Here is a 20,371-nt window from a genome sequence, read left to right as displayed (position 1 = left end):
AGTCTGTCGCAACACATTGAAGAGCCACAAAACGGTAATTATTATTTGAATTTCTTAACAAATAACAAAATATGTAAGCTTAGACTTTGTTTTATACCCAAAGTAACCTGCTCTGTTTTATCTGTCAGTGCATTGACAGTTTTCTCTATGATTTGCGATCTATTTTTTCACTGTGTGAAAACATCTTGTGAAGGGTTGCCAGGTTTTCACAATATAACCCACCCAGTTGCATCTCAAAATTTGCCCAATTGCATTACCATGTGGGGTTGCTCCCCAGACAGAAAAACAACCAGCGGCAAAATCATGTTCCGGGGGTTGAAATACATGTTTTCTGGCATCTTGATGTTTTAAGAACAGTTTACTGGCAGGGAACAAAAGGAAATGGTAAGAATTTTTATTTAAATGTAACCATTTGCTAAATATCATGTTTTATTGTGGGTTACTTGAGCAACATGCAGACATGAAAAAAGTAAAACTAAAACAGGCAAACCACAATCACCTGAATTGCCTTAAAGTAGCCCAATACATCACTTGCTTACCAATATAGTCTGCGGTGAATGGGTGCCATCAGAATTGTTGAAATAGCTGCTAAAACATCAAAATAATCTGCAAGTAATCCATACAAATCCAGTCCATAAAATTAACAAAATGTTAAGTGAAAATCTGTGTTGTGGAACAAATCAATCATTACATTTTAACTTTAAACCAGCTTCGGGCCAAAATAATAATCAATAAAAACACTTTCTTCAGTTTCTTCAGATATTTGTTTAAAATTGTTTTGGTTTGTAAATGGTGTTTAATCTGTGCATATTTCTTTCCTGATTCAACAAGATTACTTAAAGTCTTAATGGTGAATTTGTTTCTTACAAATATGAACCTTTTCACTTCACAAGATGTTAATTAAGGATCACTTGTGGTTATGATGGTGTTTTTTACCAGCTGTTTGAACTCATTCTGATGGCACCCATTCACTTCAGAGGATCCATTAGTGAGCAAGTGATTTTCTCACTTGGAAATTTCTTTAAATCTTTTATAAAAGCAAACTTGTAAACATCTACATTTTGGATGGCCTGAGGGTTTGTACATTTTCAGCTAATTTTCATTTTTGCATAAACTATTCCTTTAAAAAGCACATTCAAATCATTCTGAGATTGTATGAGACATAAAAATGGATTTTAAAATTTTGAAACATATGAAAGTGCTTGCTAAACACTGTAAATCCCAAAGCTGCTGATACTATGACACCTTAACACTAAAATTATCACTACACTTGCATTTGATGCTGAAATGCATATTTAATGAGTCTCAATAACACAGTCGGTTGCACAGGTTAGTCTGAACTTCCATGTACACTTGACTTATCACATCCAAAAACAACAATTTGCAATTCATTTACAAAATGTAATATTTTCAAAAACATTTCAACAAGAAACAAATACAAATAACAATTTAGCAGATGTTTTCATTAAAGTAATATAGAATATTTGCTGCAATTAGTAATTTCCATACTCAAACGCACAGTGATATTACATTGTAAATGTACTCGGAGATCTCAAATCACCTCTGCTTGAGACTGAACTTTGCGTTTGCTACTACAGCTCATATTACATTAAGACATAAAAATAGCAGCTTTTAAAAAACTAACAAAAACATCTGGTTCTACAAACATTCTTCAAGGACGAGTTCACTCATAAATTAAAATTCTGCCATTATTTTCTCACTCTCTTAATATTATAGTATCCTATTTTACTTACTTTTCTCTGTGGAACACACACACACACAAAACAGTTTGCTCCTCATGCAAAGCTATCTTATAGCTTCAGAAGACATGGATCACTTTTATGGTGATGTTTGTGTCCATTCTGAAGCATTCTATGGAAATCTGTTTCTGCCACTGAGTGAAAAAAAACAAAAAACTTTTTCTCTCACAATTTAGATTTTTTTCTCAGAATTACGTGATACAAACTCATATTTCTGACTTTTTTTCTCAGAATTGTGAGTTTTCTCAATTGCAGTATATAAAGTCAGAATTACGAGATATGAACTCACAGTTGTGTGATATAAACACAATTGTGAGAAAAAAGTCAGAATTGCTAGATAAAATTTAAGATATAAACTCGCAATTGCGATATGTCAGAATTGCATGGTATAAACTTGCAATTATAAAGTCAGAACTGTAAGATAGAAACTCGCAGTTGTGACTTTTTTTCAGAATTGCGAGATATAAACTAGCAATTGCGAGTTATAAAGTCAAAATTGTGAGATATAAACTCACAGTTGTGACTTTTTTCTCAGAATTGCATGATATTAACATAATTGCGAGAAATAAAGTCAGAACTGCAAGTTAAAATCTCACAATTCTGCAAGTTATAATGTCAGAATTGCGTGATATAAACTTGCAATTATAAAGTCAGAATTAAAATCACATATAAATCACAGATATAAAATCACAGTTGTAACTTTTTTCAAAATTGTGTGACAGAAACTCACAATTGTGAGAAAAAAAAAAAGAATTTCAAGATAAAATATCGCAATTCTAACTTTTTCCTCAGAACTGTGTGATATAAACTCGCAGTTGTGCGAAATAAAGTCAGAATTGCAAGATAAAAACTCTTAATTCTGAGAACAAAACTTATAATTGTGAGTTTATATCTCCCAAATTAAAATTTGCAACTGCAAGCAATTCTGAGGAAAAAAGTCAGATTTGCGAGTTTAAATCACCCAATTCTAAGAAAAAAGTCAGAATTACAAGTTTGTATCACGGAATTCAGAGAAAAAAAAGTCAGAATTGTGAAATAAAAAGTTGCAATTACCTTTCATTTTTTATTCTGTGGTGGAAACGGGCTTCCATAGGGCACAAAAAAAATACACTAAGTACATTTGTAAAAATGTCTCATACCTGTTTGCAACAACACTAAGGCTGAGTAAATGACAGAATTTCAATTTCTAGGTGAACTATAGCTAGAAATGCACCTCCGGTGTCCACAATTACAGTGAATAGGAAAACTGTAAACTTTGAGCATCACAGCTGAAATTATAAAATCACGAATGGCAGTGAGCGGTCCAGCATAGCTTTAGTGATTGATCACAGTGCAGAAAGGATGATTAAGAACCACATTTATGGATCTGGATTGTATGTCCAAGACGGCCCTTGTGTCACGCTTTCCTGACAATACGTCCAGTTTTCTTCAAGTCTCGCCTCCCGGTCCGCACCGGCTGGCTGCTGACGCTCCACGTTCCATGACAGACACGGGCACTGTGGGTAAAGAATAAAGACCATCCAGTTAATAAAGCATAGACACATGCAGTTATTCAATTAGCTGTTGTTTCAACAGTTTAATATTTGCATATACGGAGACTGGATTTGCCAGGAGAGTGGACACTAAGAATATTATTAAGGTATAAATCAGTTGCTTAAAATTAAGTTTAAGGCTACCTTACAGGACATTTTAAAGCATACACAATAACTCTCTTTACATTTGTGGATATCCCAGAAAGAAGTTGGTCAGATTTAGAGAACTTATGGGACATTTTAGCAAATTTGCTAGGTAAAATACACAAAATACATCTTACCTGGAGCACCACATTAGGCGTTTATGAGGTTTGGCTGCTTGTCTCCTGTACTGCATCAGTCCACACACGAGTTCGTGAACTATCATGACGTAAAGTAAAAATATGAGCACACCGGGGTCCATCCTGCCGGTAAGTGCAAGTATTCGCTATATTACAGGGTTTTTTTTCCACAGTAATGCAGGTTGCACGGACAGATAATAGTGAATTTAACGTTAGTCACAGCATCACTGTCACTGCAGCTCTGTCACGCGTTCGTGTCTGTAACCCCTCCACGAGTCACTCACTTCTCAAAAACAATTCATAAAACGCGATATTTTGCTCCCCTCCATTGGTTTTATAATCCGAGCTTTAATTTTAAACACAGCAAAGCTTTTCATTTTTATGCTACCGAATTATCCGACTGAAGCTTTTCGACAGACGGAATGGGAGGATGTTGCCGTGGAGACTTCGCCGTTGCTAAGAGACGCCGTAATTCGGTTTAACGTCTGCCTAGTCGAGTTTGAAAGAGAAAACATATCGTTGATATGATGATATGATAAAAACGTGTGTTTTATAAAATTCCCTCAGCGATAATGACGCCTTTTGTGTCTTTCTTGAATATATGTATAAACGACTTTAACAAGTTGACAGCAACTGTGGTGAAAATCCTGTGGTATAAAAGCTAGCTAAAAGCTATATCGTTTTTCTTGATATAGCTGCAAAAATCCAGTAACTGTTCTATTTGTAATTCTGTCAACAGAAGACAATCTGGTTTAATAAATACCTTGGATAAATGAACTCTAAAACTTTTTAAGACAGTCATATGGACCTATCTATCGTATCGAATTCGATTTATACTTCAAGATATTCTTTGAGAACGTTGCATAATAGTTGTATAATATTTCTATGAACTACACACGGGACATTTTTTAAATAAATTAATTTAATGTTAATTTTTTATAAGCAGATTGGGAATACAGTACGATTTACTTTATGGAACAACACTTAAGTACTTTACTTTTCACCTCTCCCACAACAAAAACTGCATTTTTTCCCTTTAAACATTTAATGTATTCATTTGGAACCTCTGTTTATCTGTAACAGAGAGAATCCACACATAGCACACATACGTCTGAAAGACGTCTGTTAAATATCACTTGATCTGGAAAGCATCTGCTGTGTAGAAACATCTAACAGATGTCTGCAAGATGTCAGTTTTACGTAGTCTAAATCATAAACATCTTAAAGACATCTAATAGACGTCTATTTGACAACTCATAGGAAACGTCCTATAGACGTATTGCAGATGTAAATGCAATGCATGTAAACCACAAAACCTCCAAAAATACACATCATGGACATCTAATGTCACGGGGATTGTTGTTTCTTTGCTTTTTCTGCACTTTGCCATTCTGTTAATTGCATATCATATTAAATTACATTAGATTTGATTCATTAATATCCTGTGATGGCACGTAGAACAGCCAAGGTATCACCAGTTGAGTAAAATAGGTATCTGACCCAAATATTTCACTCATAGTAAAGACAACTCAATATCTTTTGGTTAGCATCAGGCATTTTGCATGTGTTATGACCGGCTAGTCCTGCCGTAGCGACACAAGCAGTTCTCCTGCTGTGATGTCGACCGTTTTGCTGAAAGGCTGCCACTTGGTGGCACAGTCACCACAGTAACCTCCTACGGTCCAGCATTCACCTCCTCTGCACGTTACTGTAAACAAGCAAACACACAAAAGCATATTTAAATATTAAAGTGCAGTTTATGTTATTAGAGATTACAGTAAACCCATAACTTTGTCATCTGTGGAACCCAAAATGTAAAATTTTGAAGACTATACTGGTTGTTCTTTTCCTTGCAATTAAAAAGCATCTCAGAAATGATGCAAAAACTCAATAATAGTGTCTATGTGACTTCTAAAGCCATACAATAACCTTTGGTCTAAAACACATTTAGTGTACAACAAATATAAAATGCATTCTTTTGTGTCCTCAAAAGGGGGTGAGTAAATAATGCCCAAATCCCTTTAACCATATAACTTACAGCATTTGCAGATTCATACATGTCATTGCTAAAGCCAGTGGGGTTTACACGAGATCCGTTTGATTCCTGTATTAAAGCATTGGTCTTATGTTTAGTCTTCAGGTAGAAAACCAGGAAGGCAGCGAGAAGCACTATGAGCACAATGACGACTACAACAGCCACAATGGTTCCTGTGTTGTTAGATGATGATGAGGCTGAAAACAAATGAAAAAAAAAGCTTATAAAAAGCTATAATTATAAAAAAGATTTTCACTTCGCACAGAATCATAAGTATAATGGTAACACAAATACATGAAAATGTAAATAATACTAAAGAAGAACTCTTACTTTGGTCTGTCTTCTGCCCAGCACAGTTCACCCCGACTGTGTACTGTATGTCATCCAAGGCAAGAACACCCTTCTCTCCTTTAAATCCCTCTAGTACAATCTGCCTCCCGTTAAAACACACACAATTAGTATAATCACTAACGCTCAATTTATAAATCACACTTAAAAACCTGGTCACCTGGTACTCAGTTTCTGAGGTGATATTGACACTGAAGCGCTTCCAGTCTCCACCTCCCTCATGCAGTGTCAGCAATTCATTTCTGGTGTTTTCAAACAGCCTCCACACTGTGAGTTTAGTGTCATCTTCAACAAGAAAGCCATATAAGTAATCATAAATACATTATAATGATTTATTTTTTAAATCCAAAGTGAGTAACAGTACATTTTATTGGATATTTAATAGCTAGATGCTAGTTTTAAAGAAAATTTTGATGAAATAAGGTGTATAATTGCCAGAGAGACCTTTTTGCTGATCAAGAATAAATGCATTTGTTTGATCCAAAAGACAATAAAACAGTATTACTGTGAAATATTATTACAATTTAAAAATACCGTTTTCTGTTTGAATATACAGTTGAGGTCAAAAGTTTACATACACCTTGCAGAATCTGCAAAATGTTAATTATTTTACCAAAATAAGAGGGATCATACAAAATGCATGTTATTTTTTATTTAGTACTGATCTAAATAAGATATTTCACATAAAAGACGTTAACACATAGAAAACATTAACAAGAAAAAATAATAGTTGAATTTAAAAAAATGACCCCATTCAAAAGTTTATGTACGCCTTTTTCTTAATACTGTGTTGTTACCTGAATGATCCACAGCTGCTTTTTTGTTTTTGTTTAGTGATAGTTGTTCATGAATCCCTCGTCTGCCCTGAACAGTTAAACTGCCCGCTGTTCTTCAGAAAAACCCTTCAGATCCCACAAATTCTGTTTTTTCAGCATTTTTGTGTATTTGAACCCTTTCCAACAATGACTGCATGATTTTGAGACCCATCTTTTCACACTAAGGACAACTGAGGGACTCATATGCAAATGCTCACTGATGCGCCAGAAGGAAAACCGATGCATTAAGAGCTGGGGGTGAAAACTTTTGAACAGAATGAAGATGTGTGCATTTTTCCTATTTTGCCTAAATATCTTTTTTTTTTTCATTCAGTACTGCCCTTTAGAAGCTACAGAAGATTTACTTACATGTTTCCCAGACAAAATAAGTTAAATTTACCCTGATCTTCAAATTCCAAAAGTTTTCACCCCCCAGCTCATAATGCATTGTGTTTCCTTCTGAAGCATCAGTTAGCGTTTGAACCTTCTGTAATAGTTGCATATGAGTCCCTCAGTTGTCCTCAGCGTGAAAAGATGGATTTCAAAAATATACAGGCATTGTTGGAACTTGGTTGCTGACATACTAAATAACTAATGTAAAAAAACTAAAACTAACCGTTGAATGATATAGATACATAAATACGTACATATGGTTGGCTGATAAACCCAAAATTTCAGACAGGTTCCTTTGGTTGGTGGCAGGTGAGGACTCAGCAGCCAAGCATTCTGGTTTGCTGTATCACGCTGAGAGTTAGGAAGGACCAAGAAGTGTCCTAGAGTCAGAAAGGAGACTAAATTACACCCAGTTCCTCAAAATATAGGAGCTGATGACAAAAATTTTATTATGAGCATAAATCACCTTCGTCTGTGAATAGTGTGTGGTCATATGGTGGCGTGCAGTAGAACATCTCAGCTTTCACACTGGTCAGGTCCCAGTCTAACCAGTCTACAGATGAGTTCTGAGTGTTAGACCAACCACACAAACCTCTCTCGAAATCGCAGACGCTATCTGAAAAAAAGAAAGGTTGGTTTCAGGGGTGAAGCAAGATCGTGAATATTTTTTAAGATATTTTTAATTTTTAAAATAACATGCACTGATTCATTTACAATAAGAACAGGAAGGGGCATTGAGAAAATAAACGGGTGTAAATTTTTATTTCATGTTGACTTTTAAAACAAACCTGCTGTGGGGCAGCTGTGAGTCGAGTAGGTGATGTCATCAACTGCAATAAAACTGGATGGGTCGCCTTCACCCTTCACTTCAAACTGCAGCTGAATCCCAAAAAATACACAAACCCTCACACTTAGATAATTTATTAAGCACAATAAACTAACAAAACAGATTCATTGCATTACATTACTAACAAGCCAAGGCATCAGATCACTTACCTGCCAATCCCCATTCCAGTTGACATTCCCTTGGCCATGACGCCAGGCATGTCCCTGCCTGATGCTACTGGAAAATAACTGTATCCTGTTTCCATGAGTTGGCTTCACATAGACATTCAGTGTACCTGTTTAGAGATACATATACCGTTAATACTTGCGAATGAATAGTTGTATAAACACTTCGTTGACACTGGATCATCGTACCTGGTTTTTCTCCTCCTGTATGGTACCAGAAGTGCACACATTCAGTGTGAGATACGCCTCTACGCACAGGGGAAGTCAAGGTGGTCACACTGCCCTGGGGAAGGACATCAACACTGCTGTGGGCCAGCATGTAGAAACCTGGTGACATACTGTATGTCATTCATTTGAGCTAATCCAGTGGAAACAAAAACACTGCAAAAGTGTTGCTTTAATTTTCAAATTTCCCTCACCATTTTCTGTCTCCAGGCTGTGGTCTATCTTGGGTCCAGTTTGGGCTAAAGCCCAGCTCTGGTGTACCCACCTTGCTCTTCCAGAACTGGTGTAGCCACAAGTCTGACTCTCAAATGAGCACATAGTAGGCAAAGAACATGGTTCTGCCACAAAAGCCACGTCATCTAAAGCCAGCTGTCCATCAAAACCAGAACGAGTGGCTTCAAACACCAGCTACATATGTGAGATAAAGAGAGATGGAATAAAAAAAATCAGTAGAAACGAGGATAAGAAGACTAATTGTCAGATTAATTAAATAATAAAACTGTTAAACATCCCCTTTAACAGTCATGAGATGCTTAATGTAGTCAGTTCATTCACTAATAATCTTGTAAGCTATTATCCATGGCCATTCACAAAATCATTATGTTGCTTTTGCTGACAATTATACTGTGTAAACAACTTTTGTGTGCACCTGGAAAGCGGAGAGCTGAGGAGGCACAGAGCAATGGCCCTCATGCCAAACGTTACCATGGGCACCGCTGCGTGTCCACAACAGCTCTTCTGAGCCATCAGCAAATAGCAGCTTTACACTTAGAGCGCCTGGGAAAGAGAAGATGAAACAAATGAATTATAATGAAGTGTAGTTTTAATCAGTTTCTCTACATAAGCTGTTTATAAGCTGTAGGACCTTCCGGTCAGGTTAACTGGTTAACCGGTTAATTTGGTATTTTGTGAAGCTGGGAATAAAGTGTTCAGATCCACCTGTGTCTGGTCCATAGAGTTTGTAGAAGAAGGACAGACAGTGCTCTGAGTTACTATTCTGTCTGACTGAGAGGAGACGTCCAGAAAGACCACGCAGTGAGGGGTCCCACATGTCCACCACCAGACTCTTACCTGAGAAAGAGGGAGATGAAAGAAGAAAGATGTTTGTATGATAATGGTTTCAAACATAAAAAACCAATAATAATTCAGTTATCAAATGTTTTCTGACCATCGTGGACAGTGTGGTCCATTCCACTATGAAGCGTCCAGTCATAATTATCTGTTTGGTCCTGGTTCCACCCGCACAAATTTACCTCAAAATTACATGATATATCTGTTAGAGGGAAAACAATAGATGATGATGTGAAGAGACAGTAAAAACAAATAAGAAAATAAATAACTATTTGTTCCCACTCACCACCAGAGGGCACAAACAGGGTAGAACAGTCAATAAAGTGAACATCCTTCACTGCAATCTGGGAGCTAGGGGAGATCTCTTTAGCATGGGCCCTGAACTCTAACTGAGAATGAGAAAAAACAGATAGAATGATATATAGAATGAAAGAACAACAGATAGATAGATGGATAGATAGATGGATGGACAGACAGACAGACAGGTGGAATGATAGATAGATGGATAGCAGGATAGAATGACAGACAGAACAACAGAACAATTGATAGAACGATAAAAGACAGATAAATAGATAGATGATAGATAGATAGATAGACAGACAGGTGGAACAATAGATAGATAGATAGTTAGCGAGATAGAATGATAGAATGACAGACAGAATGATAAAAGACAGATAGATAGATAAATGATAGATAGATATAGATAGATAGATAGACAGACAGGTGGAACGATAGATGGATAGAAAGAATGATAGAACGATAGATAGATAGATAGATAGATAGATAGTTAGTGAGATAGAATAATAGAATGACAGACAGAACGATAGAATGATAAAAGACAGATAAATAAATAGATGATAGATAGATAAAGATAGATAGATGGATAGATAGACAGACAGGTGGAACGATAGATGGATAGAAAGAACGATAGATAGATAGATAGACAGGTGGAACGATAGATAGATAGAACGATAGATAGATAGATAGATAGATAGATAAATAGTTAGCGAGATAGAATGATAGAATGACAGACAGAACAACAGAATGATTGATAGAACGATAAAAGACAGATAAATAGATAAATGATAGATAGATATAGATAGATAGATAGATAGATAGATAGATAGAACATTAGCAAGATAGAATGATAGAATGAATGATAGACAATGATGGAACAACAAATGTATAGAACAACAAAAGACAGATGATAGACAGATAGACAGATAGATAGATAGATGATAGATAGACAGATAGATTGATAGAACGTTAGCGAGATAGAATGAAAGAATGAATGATAGATAAGAATGACAGAATGATAGAACAATGGAACGATGGAACAATAGAACGTTAGCGAGATAGAATGATAGAATAAATAGATAGACAATGATAGAATGAATGATAGAATGATAGACAGAACGATGGAACAATGTATACAACAACAAAAGACAGATCAATAGATAGATAGATTGATAGACAGATAGATAGATAGATAGAGAGAGAGATAGATAGAATGTTATAGAACAATGGAATGATGGAACAATAGATAGATTGAACGTTTGTGAGATAGAATGATAGAATGAATGATACATAGACAGAATGATAGACAGAACGATGGAATGATAGAACGATAAAAGACAGATAGATACATAGACCAACAGATAGACAGACAGATAGATGGATAGACAGACAGAGATAGATAGATAGATAGATAGAAAGATAGATAGTTAGCGAGATAGAATGAACGACAGAACGATAGACAGAGAATGATAGAACGATAGAACAATGGAACGATGGAACAATAGATACAACGTTAGCGAGATAGAATGATAGAATAAATGATAGACAGACAGAATGATAGAATGATGGAATGATAGAACGATAAAAGACAGATAAATACATAGACAGATAGACCAATAGACAGATAGACAGACAGACAGACAGATAGATAGATAGATAGATAGACTACCTGAAAGCGATGATCTCTGGCTCCAACATAGACTTCCTCTTTTACCCAAGTTCCTGCCGTCTCATTGGTTCTTCCAGAAAACTCCCACAGCACAGGATGAGTCCCCAACACACTGTCCACAACATACACTGCCAGATCACCTGCAGAGACAGCAAGACAATCTACAGTCTAACATTATGCTGACTAACAGGGGTGAGACAGGTGTATTACAGCTGATGTTGTACCTATGTGTGGGTTACTGCCGCTGAGACTGTAGGAGAACTGAAGGGTGCATGCTGGACCTGACGGACCCAAGAGAGGGGTACGAGTTTGGGCTTCACTTAGCTGCTGCCCGGGAGCACCAATCACAGTCAGGAACTCGTCTAATGACACACAAACAAATTAAACTAAATTAACTTACTTCATAAAAAAACATTTTCTTACTTCCATTGTAATTAAAACTGATTCTTTTCACCTTTTATGGTGTCATTATACTCCAGTTTTAGCTCCCAGGCTTGGCTTCCTAAACTGGCATCTGTCCAGCCAGAGCTTCCCATCTCATATGCGAAGTCCCCTATGTAAACAACATTGCTGTAATATGATTATTTTATATCATAAAATAAATAGAAAATGTACCACTGGGCATTACAGTAGTATTATATGAATATATGAAATATATGAGTAATATGAAAAGATGAAAAATGAATCTAAATAATGAATGAGGGTGAATTACAGGAAAATAATGTGAAACTGTAAAAAAAATAGTACAAAATAGGCTGCAAATAATCTGGAAAGATCAAAAATAAATTAAAAAAATGAATGAGGCTAGATTAGATTAGTGCTTAATTTCACAAATTAGGCTGCAAATAATAATGTGCAAATGTAAAAAAAATATATTGCAAAATAGGCTGAAAATAATCTGGAAAGATGAAAAATTAATATAAAATATTTCACAATTAATTTCACAAATTAGGCTGAAAATAATAATGTGAAAATGTAAGAAAAGTGGTACAAAATAAACTTAAATAATCTGGAAAGATAAAAAATGAATCTAAAAAAAGAATGAGGCTGAATTAGAGGGAAATCTAATTCATCTTAATTTCATAAATTAGGTTAAAAATAATAATGTGACAATGTAAAAAACAACAGTACAAAATAAAATGAAAATAATCTGGAAAGAAAGATGAAACATGAATATAAAACATGAATGGGCCCGAATTAGAGGAAAATGTGCTTAATTTCACAAACTAGGCTGCAAATAATAATGAGAAAATAAATATTAAAAATACTGCAAAATAGGCTGTAAATAATCTGGAAAGATAAAACATGAATCTAAAAAATTAGAGGGAAATGTGCTTAATTTCACAAATTAGGCTGCAAATAATAATGTGACAATGTAAAAAACAACAGTACAAAATATATATTAAAAATATTGCAAAACAGGCTGCAAATAATCTGGAAAGATGAAACATGAATTTATAAAATGAATGAGGCTGAATTGTAGGGAAATGTGCTTAACTGCACAACATAGGTTAAAAAAAAATGTGAAAATTTCACAGTGCAAAAGATCTTAAATGAAAAAAAAAGTGCAAAATAGGCTAAAATAATCTGGATAAATGAAACATGAATCTAAACAAGAATGAGGCTGAATTATATATAGGAAAATGTGCTTAATTTCACAAATTAGGGTGCAAATAACTATGAAAATGTAAAAAAATATTACAAAATAGGCTGAAAATAACATCAAAATAGTGTCACAGTGAAAAATATCTTCAAGGTAAAACTAAACAGACATATAAATATCAAATTGTGTGTGTGTGTGTGTGTGTCCATTAATTAATTAAACAAAAAAGCATGCAAATCCACTGAACATGCACATATATTAGTACAGGTGGAACTCACCACACTGAGCCTCATCTTCTCCAGCAGAACAGTCCTCCTTAAAGTCACAGATTTTCAAATCGTCATTTGTGCAAGGGTGAGGGGGAGGCCTTGGATATTCTGGATCTGGCATTGATTCTATATGCAGGGAAATGAAAGATAGAGACTGAATCATTTTTATAAAATTACACACAATATGCATGCAATCATAAAATTGTGGTGTACAATCAGTGAAGACTAGAGAGTACCATTGGATAAGCGACACTCAGGGGACAAGACAATATCATCGATAGCGATCCCTCCATATGCTTGGTCTCGAATAGCAGGAACAAAGAGAATCTGATTGGGGCAAGTTCAGTTAGATAGCTTTTTATGACAGCAGTGTAATAAAAACAACAACCTTGTGTTACGTCGTCAATAGAGCAATAAGTTCATGTACCTGGAACGTGCTGTTGACGACAAACTCCACCTCAGCCTTTACCCACAAGTCCCCGAGAGCACCTCCACGTTCCCATACAGGATAGATGTGCTGCTCAGCCACCAACACAGACAGTCCGCCTGACACTCGGCCAAACTGATGTGTGTACATTACCATCTGTAATTATGAAAAATAGGTGTAAAATTTAAAGCCATAACCACCATAGACATGGACACACCCAGATACCCCCAAATGCTCTCTAAAATATGCACAGATACAAATATGCATACAAATATAGTATTTACATACCCGACAAGGATGTGTCTCATTGGTTGGTGCCATGGGAGGGCTATGAAAAGATGACCAATCACTCTTCTTGTCATCGGTCACATACAAGAAATGTCCTGAAGAGCAATAATTCACATTTCAGTATTATCTTCAAAAAAAAAACTAAAATGAGAACAGAAATAAAAATAAATACTAACATAACTGGAAAAAAATGATACACCTTTAAATACATTTTCATTGCTCTACAATTGACTAAAGTAAAATAACAATGAAAAATTTAGGATTCTTTAAAAAATAAAGTTTAAAAGAACAGCAGTTATTTGAGATATAAATTACTTACTCATTACTTACAATCAAAGTCATCCTTACAATCAATTTAATGCATCCTTGCTGAATAAAAGTGATCATTTCTTTCTTTATTTCTTTCTTTCTTAAGGAAGAAAACTTACTGAACTTTTGAACGGTAGTGTACTGTATATGGTGGATTAAAAAACTTCAACTTTTGTACATATAATAGATAAACTAGATATTTAATAGATAAAAAAAAAGATTTAAAAAAATAATAAAGTAGAAATAAAATAAATAAATAAAATAAATAATAATAAATGAAAAAGACTGGCCACAAACCTGCCACTGTATTAGTTGTGTGGTCTCTACCAGGTCCTTTTAGAGGCTCAGAAAGTGATATATTCCTCTGACTGGTCCTTGTCCATTTCAAGGATGATAGTGTTCTTAGGTCCCATCCACAAAGACCATCTTCAAAGTTACAGCTTATGTTCTGCTGAGTATATACTAAATACATATCAACATAAAACATCAGTGATCAGCAATCTAACACAGGAATCAAATGCACTGAAGGTTAAGGAGGATTGAAGGATTTCTTTTGCTAGATTCATGGTCTCTCACCACAGTTTTCTTCATCCGTTCCATCACCACAGTCATCCGTGCCGTCGCACACTTTATAGTCCTCCACACATCCCTCCCGCTTACATGTCATGAAACCTGGACCGCACGTTCCACTTTCAGGGGGAACTAAAAGAAAGAGAGAATCCAAACATGCTTATCACTAAAACTGTGATGCATCTAATGCATTGATCGCTGAATCACCATGCACATTGTAAATGAGGCAAGTGGATTTTAAATGCAACCTCTAAAAAAGTATTTGTATGTTTGATAATTAAGTTGTAAAAAAGAAAAGAGAAGACAGCCAGGATTGCTGGTGTCCCCTATTTAAAAAAAAAAAAGTATAATAAAATAATAAAAAATAAAATAAAATAAAATAAAATAATAAAATAAAACTGGATCGTCACAAGTGTCCTGGCAAAATAAAACAAAACAAAATAAAACAAATGGACTGTAATAAAATAGAATAAAACTGGATCGGCAAAACTGGCAAAATAAAATAAAAAATAAAATAAAATAAAATAAAATAAAATACTGTCAACAGTGGCCCCACAAAATAATAATAAATAAATAAATAAATGAATGAATGAATGAATGAATAAAATAAAACTGGACTGTCCCCAGTGCCCTGGCAAAATAAATAAAAAAGAAAAAATAAAATAAAATAATAGACTGTCAACAGTGCCCCGACCTAAAAAAAAAAAAAAAAAAAAAAAAAAAACTGGATCGTCACAAGTGCCCTGGCAAAATAAAACAAAACAAAACAAAACAAAACAAAACAAAACAAAACAAACGGACTGTGATAAAATAGAATAAAACTGGATCGTCACCAGTGCCCTGGCAAAATAAAATAAAATAAAATAAAATAAAATAAAAAATCAGTGGCCCCACAAAATAATAATAATAAAAAAAAAAATAGTAAAAAAAAAAAAATAAAAATAAATAAATAATACATGAATAAAATAAAATAAAACTGGACTGTCCCCAGTGCCCTGGCAAAATAAATAAAAAATAAAAAATAAAATAAATAATAGAATGTCAACAGTGCCCCCACCTAAATAAACTAAACTAAACTAAACTAAACTAAAATAAAATAAAATAAAATAAACAAAACTGGATTGTCACCAGTGCCCCCACAAAAAATAAATAAAATCAAATAAAATGGACTGTCACTGGTGCCCCCACATAAATGAATGAATAAAAAATAAATAAAAACTGGATTGTCACCAGCGCCCTGGCAAAATAAATACATTTAAATAAAATAAAATTAAATAATAAAAAAAAGAATATAAAATAAAATAAACTGAATGATGCCTCTGAATATTTTTTTTTTTATTCTCTTTACCTGGCAGGGCACAATCTAAGAATTCCATCTGATCAATAGACACATCTCCTTGCTTCCCTTCACTGCGCCTCGAATGAAGCTGGATATGGAAAGGTCCCGAAATACGGCCCAAATAGATGATGGCCTCCCTCCAGCCGCGGACGCTGGTGCTCTCCGGCCTCCACACCACAGCTTCCTCACCATCAATTTGCAACACCGACCCCCACAGTGGTGTGTCACCCAGCCCTATGTGACCTGAAACACACAGTGAATTCACAAGTGTTAAAGGAACACCTGTAGCGTTATATGTGTCCCTATCTTCATTTACTGCTGCTCTACAGGTTAACCGGTCAATTCAATAGTTTTGAATGTGTTAGTATGTGTGTGAACCTGAGTCCCAGAGGAAGTATCTGAGCCGAAGGCGACAGGTAGGAGACGAATGTTTTATTGTAGGGGACACAAGCACAGCGGTTCTGGGAGTATTTGAAGTCACAGCCGTCACTGCCATGAACCAGCCTGAGGAACACAGAAGCATTTTACTAAAATGAACTAAAAATAACTTATATTTTCGTAACATTATAAATGTCTTTACTGACACTTTTGATCAAATTAATGCATCCTTTCTAAATAAAAGAATCGATTTTATTTATTAAAAAACTTGCTGATCACAGACTTTTGAATAGTAGTTTATATTTTTATATTTGTAACAAATTGTAAAAAAACTAAATGACATTTTATTATTGTTTATAATAATTATTATATTTACAAAAAATAAAAAATAAATTGAAAAAGCTTAGAATTCAGTTTAAAGTGTATCAATTCCCACAGTTTTTTAAATTTAAAATTAAAAAAAAGCTTTTATAAATATAAAATACCCTGCAGGAAGGGTAAGCTGAATTATCATTTACCTGTGGAAGTGCCAGTGGTGAAATCGGAGGACGGCCCGCTGTCAGGGAGCGTGTTCCCTCTCTGTTGTCTCTGCCACATGTACCCACCTTCATCTGACTTTTCAGTCCATCCGCACTTCCCCTCATGCTCAAAATCACACAAAAAGTCCTGTCCCTGATAACCTGCAATTCAACCGATAAACAAAAAACGGAAAAATTACAAGAAAAGGACACATAATACAGTAACCAGATACCAGAAATAAAGGAATATCAGACATTCAGTGTCTTACCACAGTCTTCCTCATCACTACAGTCTTGGCAGTCGCAAACAAAATCACATCTGACTTCTGGGGAGCTGCTGCAGTCATTTCGCTCCAGAGCCACAGCTACCAAATGAGTAATGATTAAGACACATGATTGGACTTTCACAGTTGTGTGTATAAAATCCACTACCACAACATCACACTGCTATTAGTGTACGATTACAGAGACATTATAAAAGCTTTTAGCAAAAGTGTTTTCACAACGCGTCATCAGTCAGCCATACTGAATGTAAACAATGCCACTGAACCAAACAAAACGGGCATATTTTGCTGATTATCGCTGCTGAAAACGGTCAACTATTGTCCTGTTTTGGGCTATCCTAATCGGTCAGACTGGGAAAAACATTTGGAGTACTATAGACTGCCAAACGTTATAACAAATCAAGGAGAAGAGTGCAAAAAATGGTCTGAGGAACAAAACACGTTTGTGGTTGGCCAAACTGAATCAGGATTTCCAGGGCAAGAATCTTGACAACAGCTGTGTTTGTTCTTATTATTTCTATATATAGTAACTATATTATATATAGTATACTATTATAGTAACCATAATTTATAGATGGTCAAAATATTGTGCACGTTCCTGATTACTAAGTCCTTCTCTATATGATTTAGCAGCTTCCACACGTTTTTTTCCCCGGCACGTGCAATCCATGATGTTGTTGAAATCGCCATTTTGTCTGACAAACAAAATGGACAGTACACTGTAAAAAATAAAAAAGAGAGCTGTTGAGTCAGCTTAAAATAATTTGTTACCCTGCTGCCTTAAAATTTTAAGTTCAGTCAACTAAAATAAGTTTAGTTAACTTGAAATGTTAAGTTGTACTAAGTAACAACTTGGATATTTGTGTTTGCTAAACTTAACAGATGGGTAAGTAACCCAGCTGCCTTCAAATTTTAAGTTGATTCAACTCAAATATCTAAGTTGTCACTTAGTATAATTTAACATTTCAAGCTGAATAAACTTTTTTTTTGAGTTGACTGAACTTAAAATTTTAGGGCAGCCAGGTTACAAATTATTTTAAGTTGACTCAACAAATTGTTTTTTACAGTGTAGACTAGATTAGATTAACGTGGTGTGAATAAAACTGGTGCGTATTGATGTATTTCTGCAGTTGAAAAAAAATTCATGATGTTCATTCATGTTTATTTCGAGCTTTAACTTTGTGCTTTCAGGCAGTGTTGCCAAGTCCTGGTTTTTCCCGCAGAATTGGGCTACTTTAACACTGTTGCCAAGGGTTGTTTTTCCATGTCTGTTGGTTTAAGTGACCCCAAAAACGTTAGATTTATTATGAATACAAAACACGTTTAGAGTAGCAGTTGGGTGGGTTTTGTTGTGAAAACCTGGCAACCCGCTTGAACTGAGGCGCTACAAAAAAATCTGTGCTATTTTAGCACAGAAATCATATACTACCCTTCTAGTTTGGGCTTTATTTGATCTAAAACACTGAAAACTGTAATATGTGACCCTGGACCACAAAACCAGTCTTGAGTAGCACAGGTGTATTTGTAGTCATAGTCAAAAATACATTGTATGGGTCAAAATTGTCTGTTTTTCTTTTATGCCAAAAATGATTAGGATATTAAGCAAAGATCATGTGCCATTAAGATATTCAGAAAATTTCCTACCGTAAATATAGCAAAACTTAATTTTTTTATTCGTAATACATATTGCTAAGAACTTCATTTGGAAGGCATTTTTCTCAGTATTTTGAATATTCTGAGTATTTTTTGCACCCTCAGATTTTCAAATAGTTAAATAAATAACATTTTTAAAAATTGACCCTTATGACTGGTTTTGTGGTCCACATATGAACAATTAAAATAACATCTCTCTTTTAATATATTTTAAACGTAATTTATTTAGTGATGGCAAAACTGAATTTTAACATCATTAATGCAGTCTTTAGTGTAACATGATCCTTCAGAAATCAATCTAATATGCTGATTTGCTGCTGATGAAACAATTAAATTATGCTGCAAGTGATTAAAAGTCCAAAACAGTCTGTGTTTAAGCTTCAAGACATTAAAAAAACTTGGATTTCTAAATCTTCCTCTTAAAGTTGTCACAAAGGTCTGTCTTTTTAGTAATCGCGCAATACACAGTCAAAGGTCTCTGATACACGAATGTCAGATATGAGGCTGTATTTCCACATACAAGAGCAATAATTTTTAAACAATGCAGAAAACTGGCAGAAATTGCCGGATTGTATTCCCAAGCATAAACTGTTATGATATAGAATAAATGGTTTTGAAGTTATAATGGCTTTAGCAGAAAACAGAGTGCAGTTACAGTACTAGTTTATTCACAGAAATATTAAAAATATCATTTGAAATATTAGCCACCAAAATGTATAATTGTAAGCATTAAAATTAAAAATGAACCAATCACTAATGTTAAAACAGTACACATATATGCCAAAGTGACCTTCAGTACTTTAAGCAACTGACCTAAAAACATTAAAAATGATCAAAAATCTCACCCCTCTGACAGATATTCAGCGTGAGACACGCGAGGAGAATCCAGTGGCAGGTAGCCATGAATCCCGTCTACTTTTTACCACAAGAAGACAGAACAAGAGCTCTTCTTCAGCGTATGGTGAGCAAAAGCACCCTCCGGGCCACATGCGAAGTTAATAACTTCACCTGCGTCCCTCCCTTTTGATTCCACACAGAGATAATACCTGGACTTTATATTTTAACCTCCAGACGCATGCCAGATCCTTCCTATAAAGCTGCTTAGCCCTTTTGAAAATATGCAGCACAGACAGCTGAGTGTATCTTGGCTTCAACACCAGATACTTCACTTGACAATGTTACTACAGTAGGTAGCCAAAATGAATGGTAAATTCTGGTCTTACCAATAGTAGCAAACTGTAAAACATTTATAGGGTTCGGCTTACCAGTATACCTTGACAGATAAGCAAAGAAACA

General features: G+C 34.9%; 1 protein-coding gene across 1 annotated transcript; it reads right to left on the bottom strand.

Moving 5' to 3' along the window:
* Positions 1 to 4,525: 4,525 nt before the first annotated feature.
* Positions 4,526 to 20,293, bottom strand: mamdc4 (MAM domain containing 4). The gene is made up of 28 exons (XM_051093870.1): positions 19,921 to 20,293; positions 17,408 to 17,503; positions 17,139 to 17,300; positions 16,621 to 16,746; positions 16,252 to 16,485; positions 14,910 to 15,035; positions 14,631 to 14,795; positions 14,025 to 14,119; positions 13,737 to 13,892; positions 13,546 to 13,636; positions 13,319 to 13,435; positions 11,892 to 11,990; positions 11,662 to 11,799; positions 11,438 to 11,577; positions 9,758 to 9,860; positions 9,569 to 9,673; positions 9,340 to 9,471; positions 9,050 to 9,177; positions 8,595 to 8,808; positions 8,365 to 8,502; positions 8,161 to 8,285; positions 7,953 to 8,043; positions 7,631 to 7,780; positions 7,419 to 7,544; positions 6,117 to 6,241; positions 5,939 to 6,038; positions 5,612 to 5,805; positions 4,526 to 5,281 (listed from the first exon to the last, which is right to left on the bottom strand). The coding sequence occupies exons 1-28, from the start codon at positions 19,976 to 19,978 to the stop codon at positions 5,279 to 5,281; spliced, it is 3,537 nt and encodes a 1,178-aa protein (XP_050949827.1). The 5' UTR covers positions 19,979 to 20,293; the 3' UTR covers positions 4,526 to 5,278.
* Between the last annotated feature and the right edge of the window lie 78 nt (positions 20,294 to 20,371).

The sequence above is a fragment of the Labeo rohita genome, chromosome 21, assembly GCF_022985175.1.
Source record: "Labeo rohita strain BAU-BD-2019 chromosome 21, IGBB_LRoh.1.0, whole genome shotgun sequence".
Classification (NCBI taxonomy): domain Eukaryota; kingdom Metazoa; phylum Chordata; class Actinopteri; order Cypriniformes; family Cyprinidae; genus Labeo; species Labeo rohita.
This window is presented reverse-complemented; position numbering and strand designations above follow the sequence as displayed.

Coding starts and splice junctions, on each gene's coding strand:
- mamdc4 (XM_051093870.1), bottom strand. CDS start 19,978: ATGGCTACCTGCCACTGGATTCTCCTCGCGTGTCTCACGCTGAATATC. Junction 13,893..14,024: donor ATGAGACACATCCTTGTCGG/GTATGTAAATAC, acceptor TCATAATTACAG/ATGGTAATGTACACACATCA. Junction 11,800..11,891: donor GTATAATGACACCATAAAAG/GTGAAAAGAATC, acceptor GTGTGTCATTAG/ACGAGTTCCTGACTGTGATT.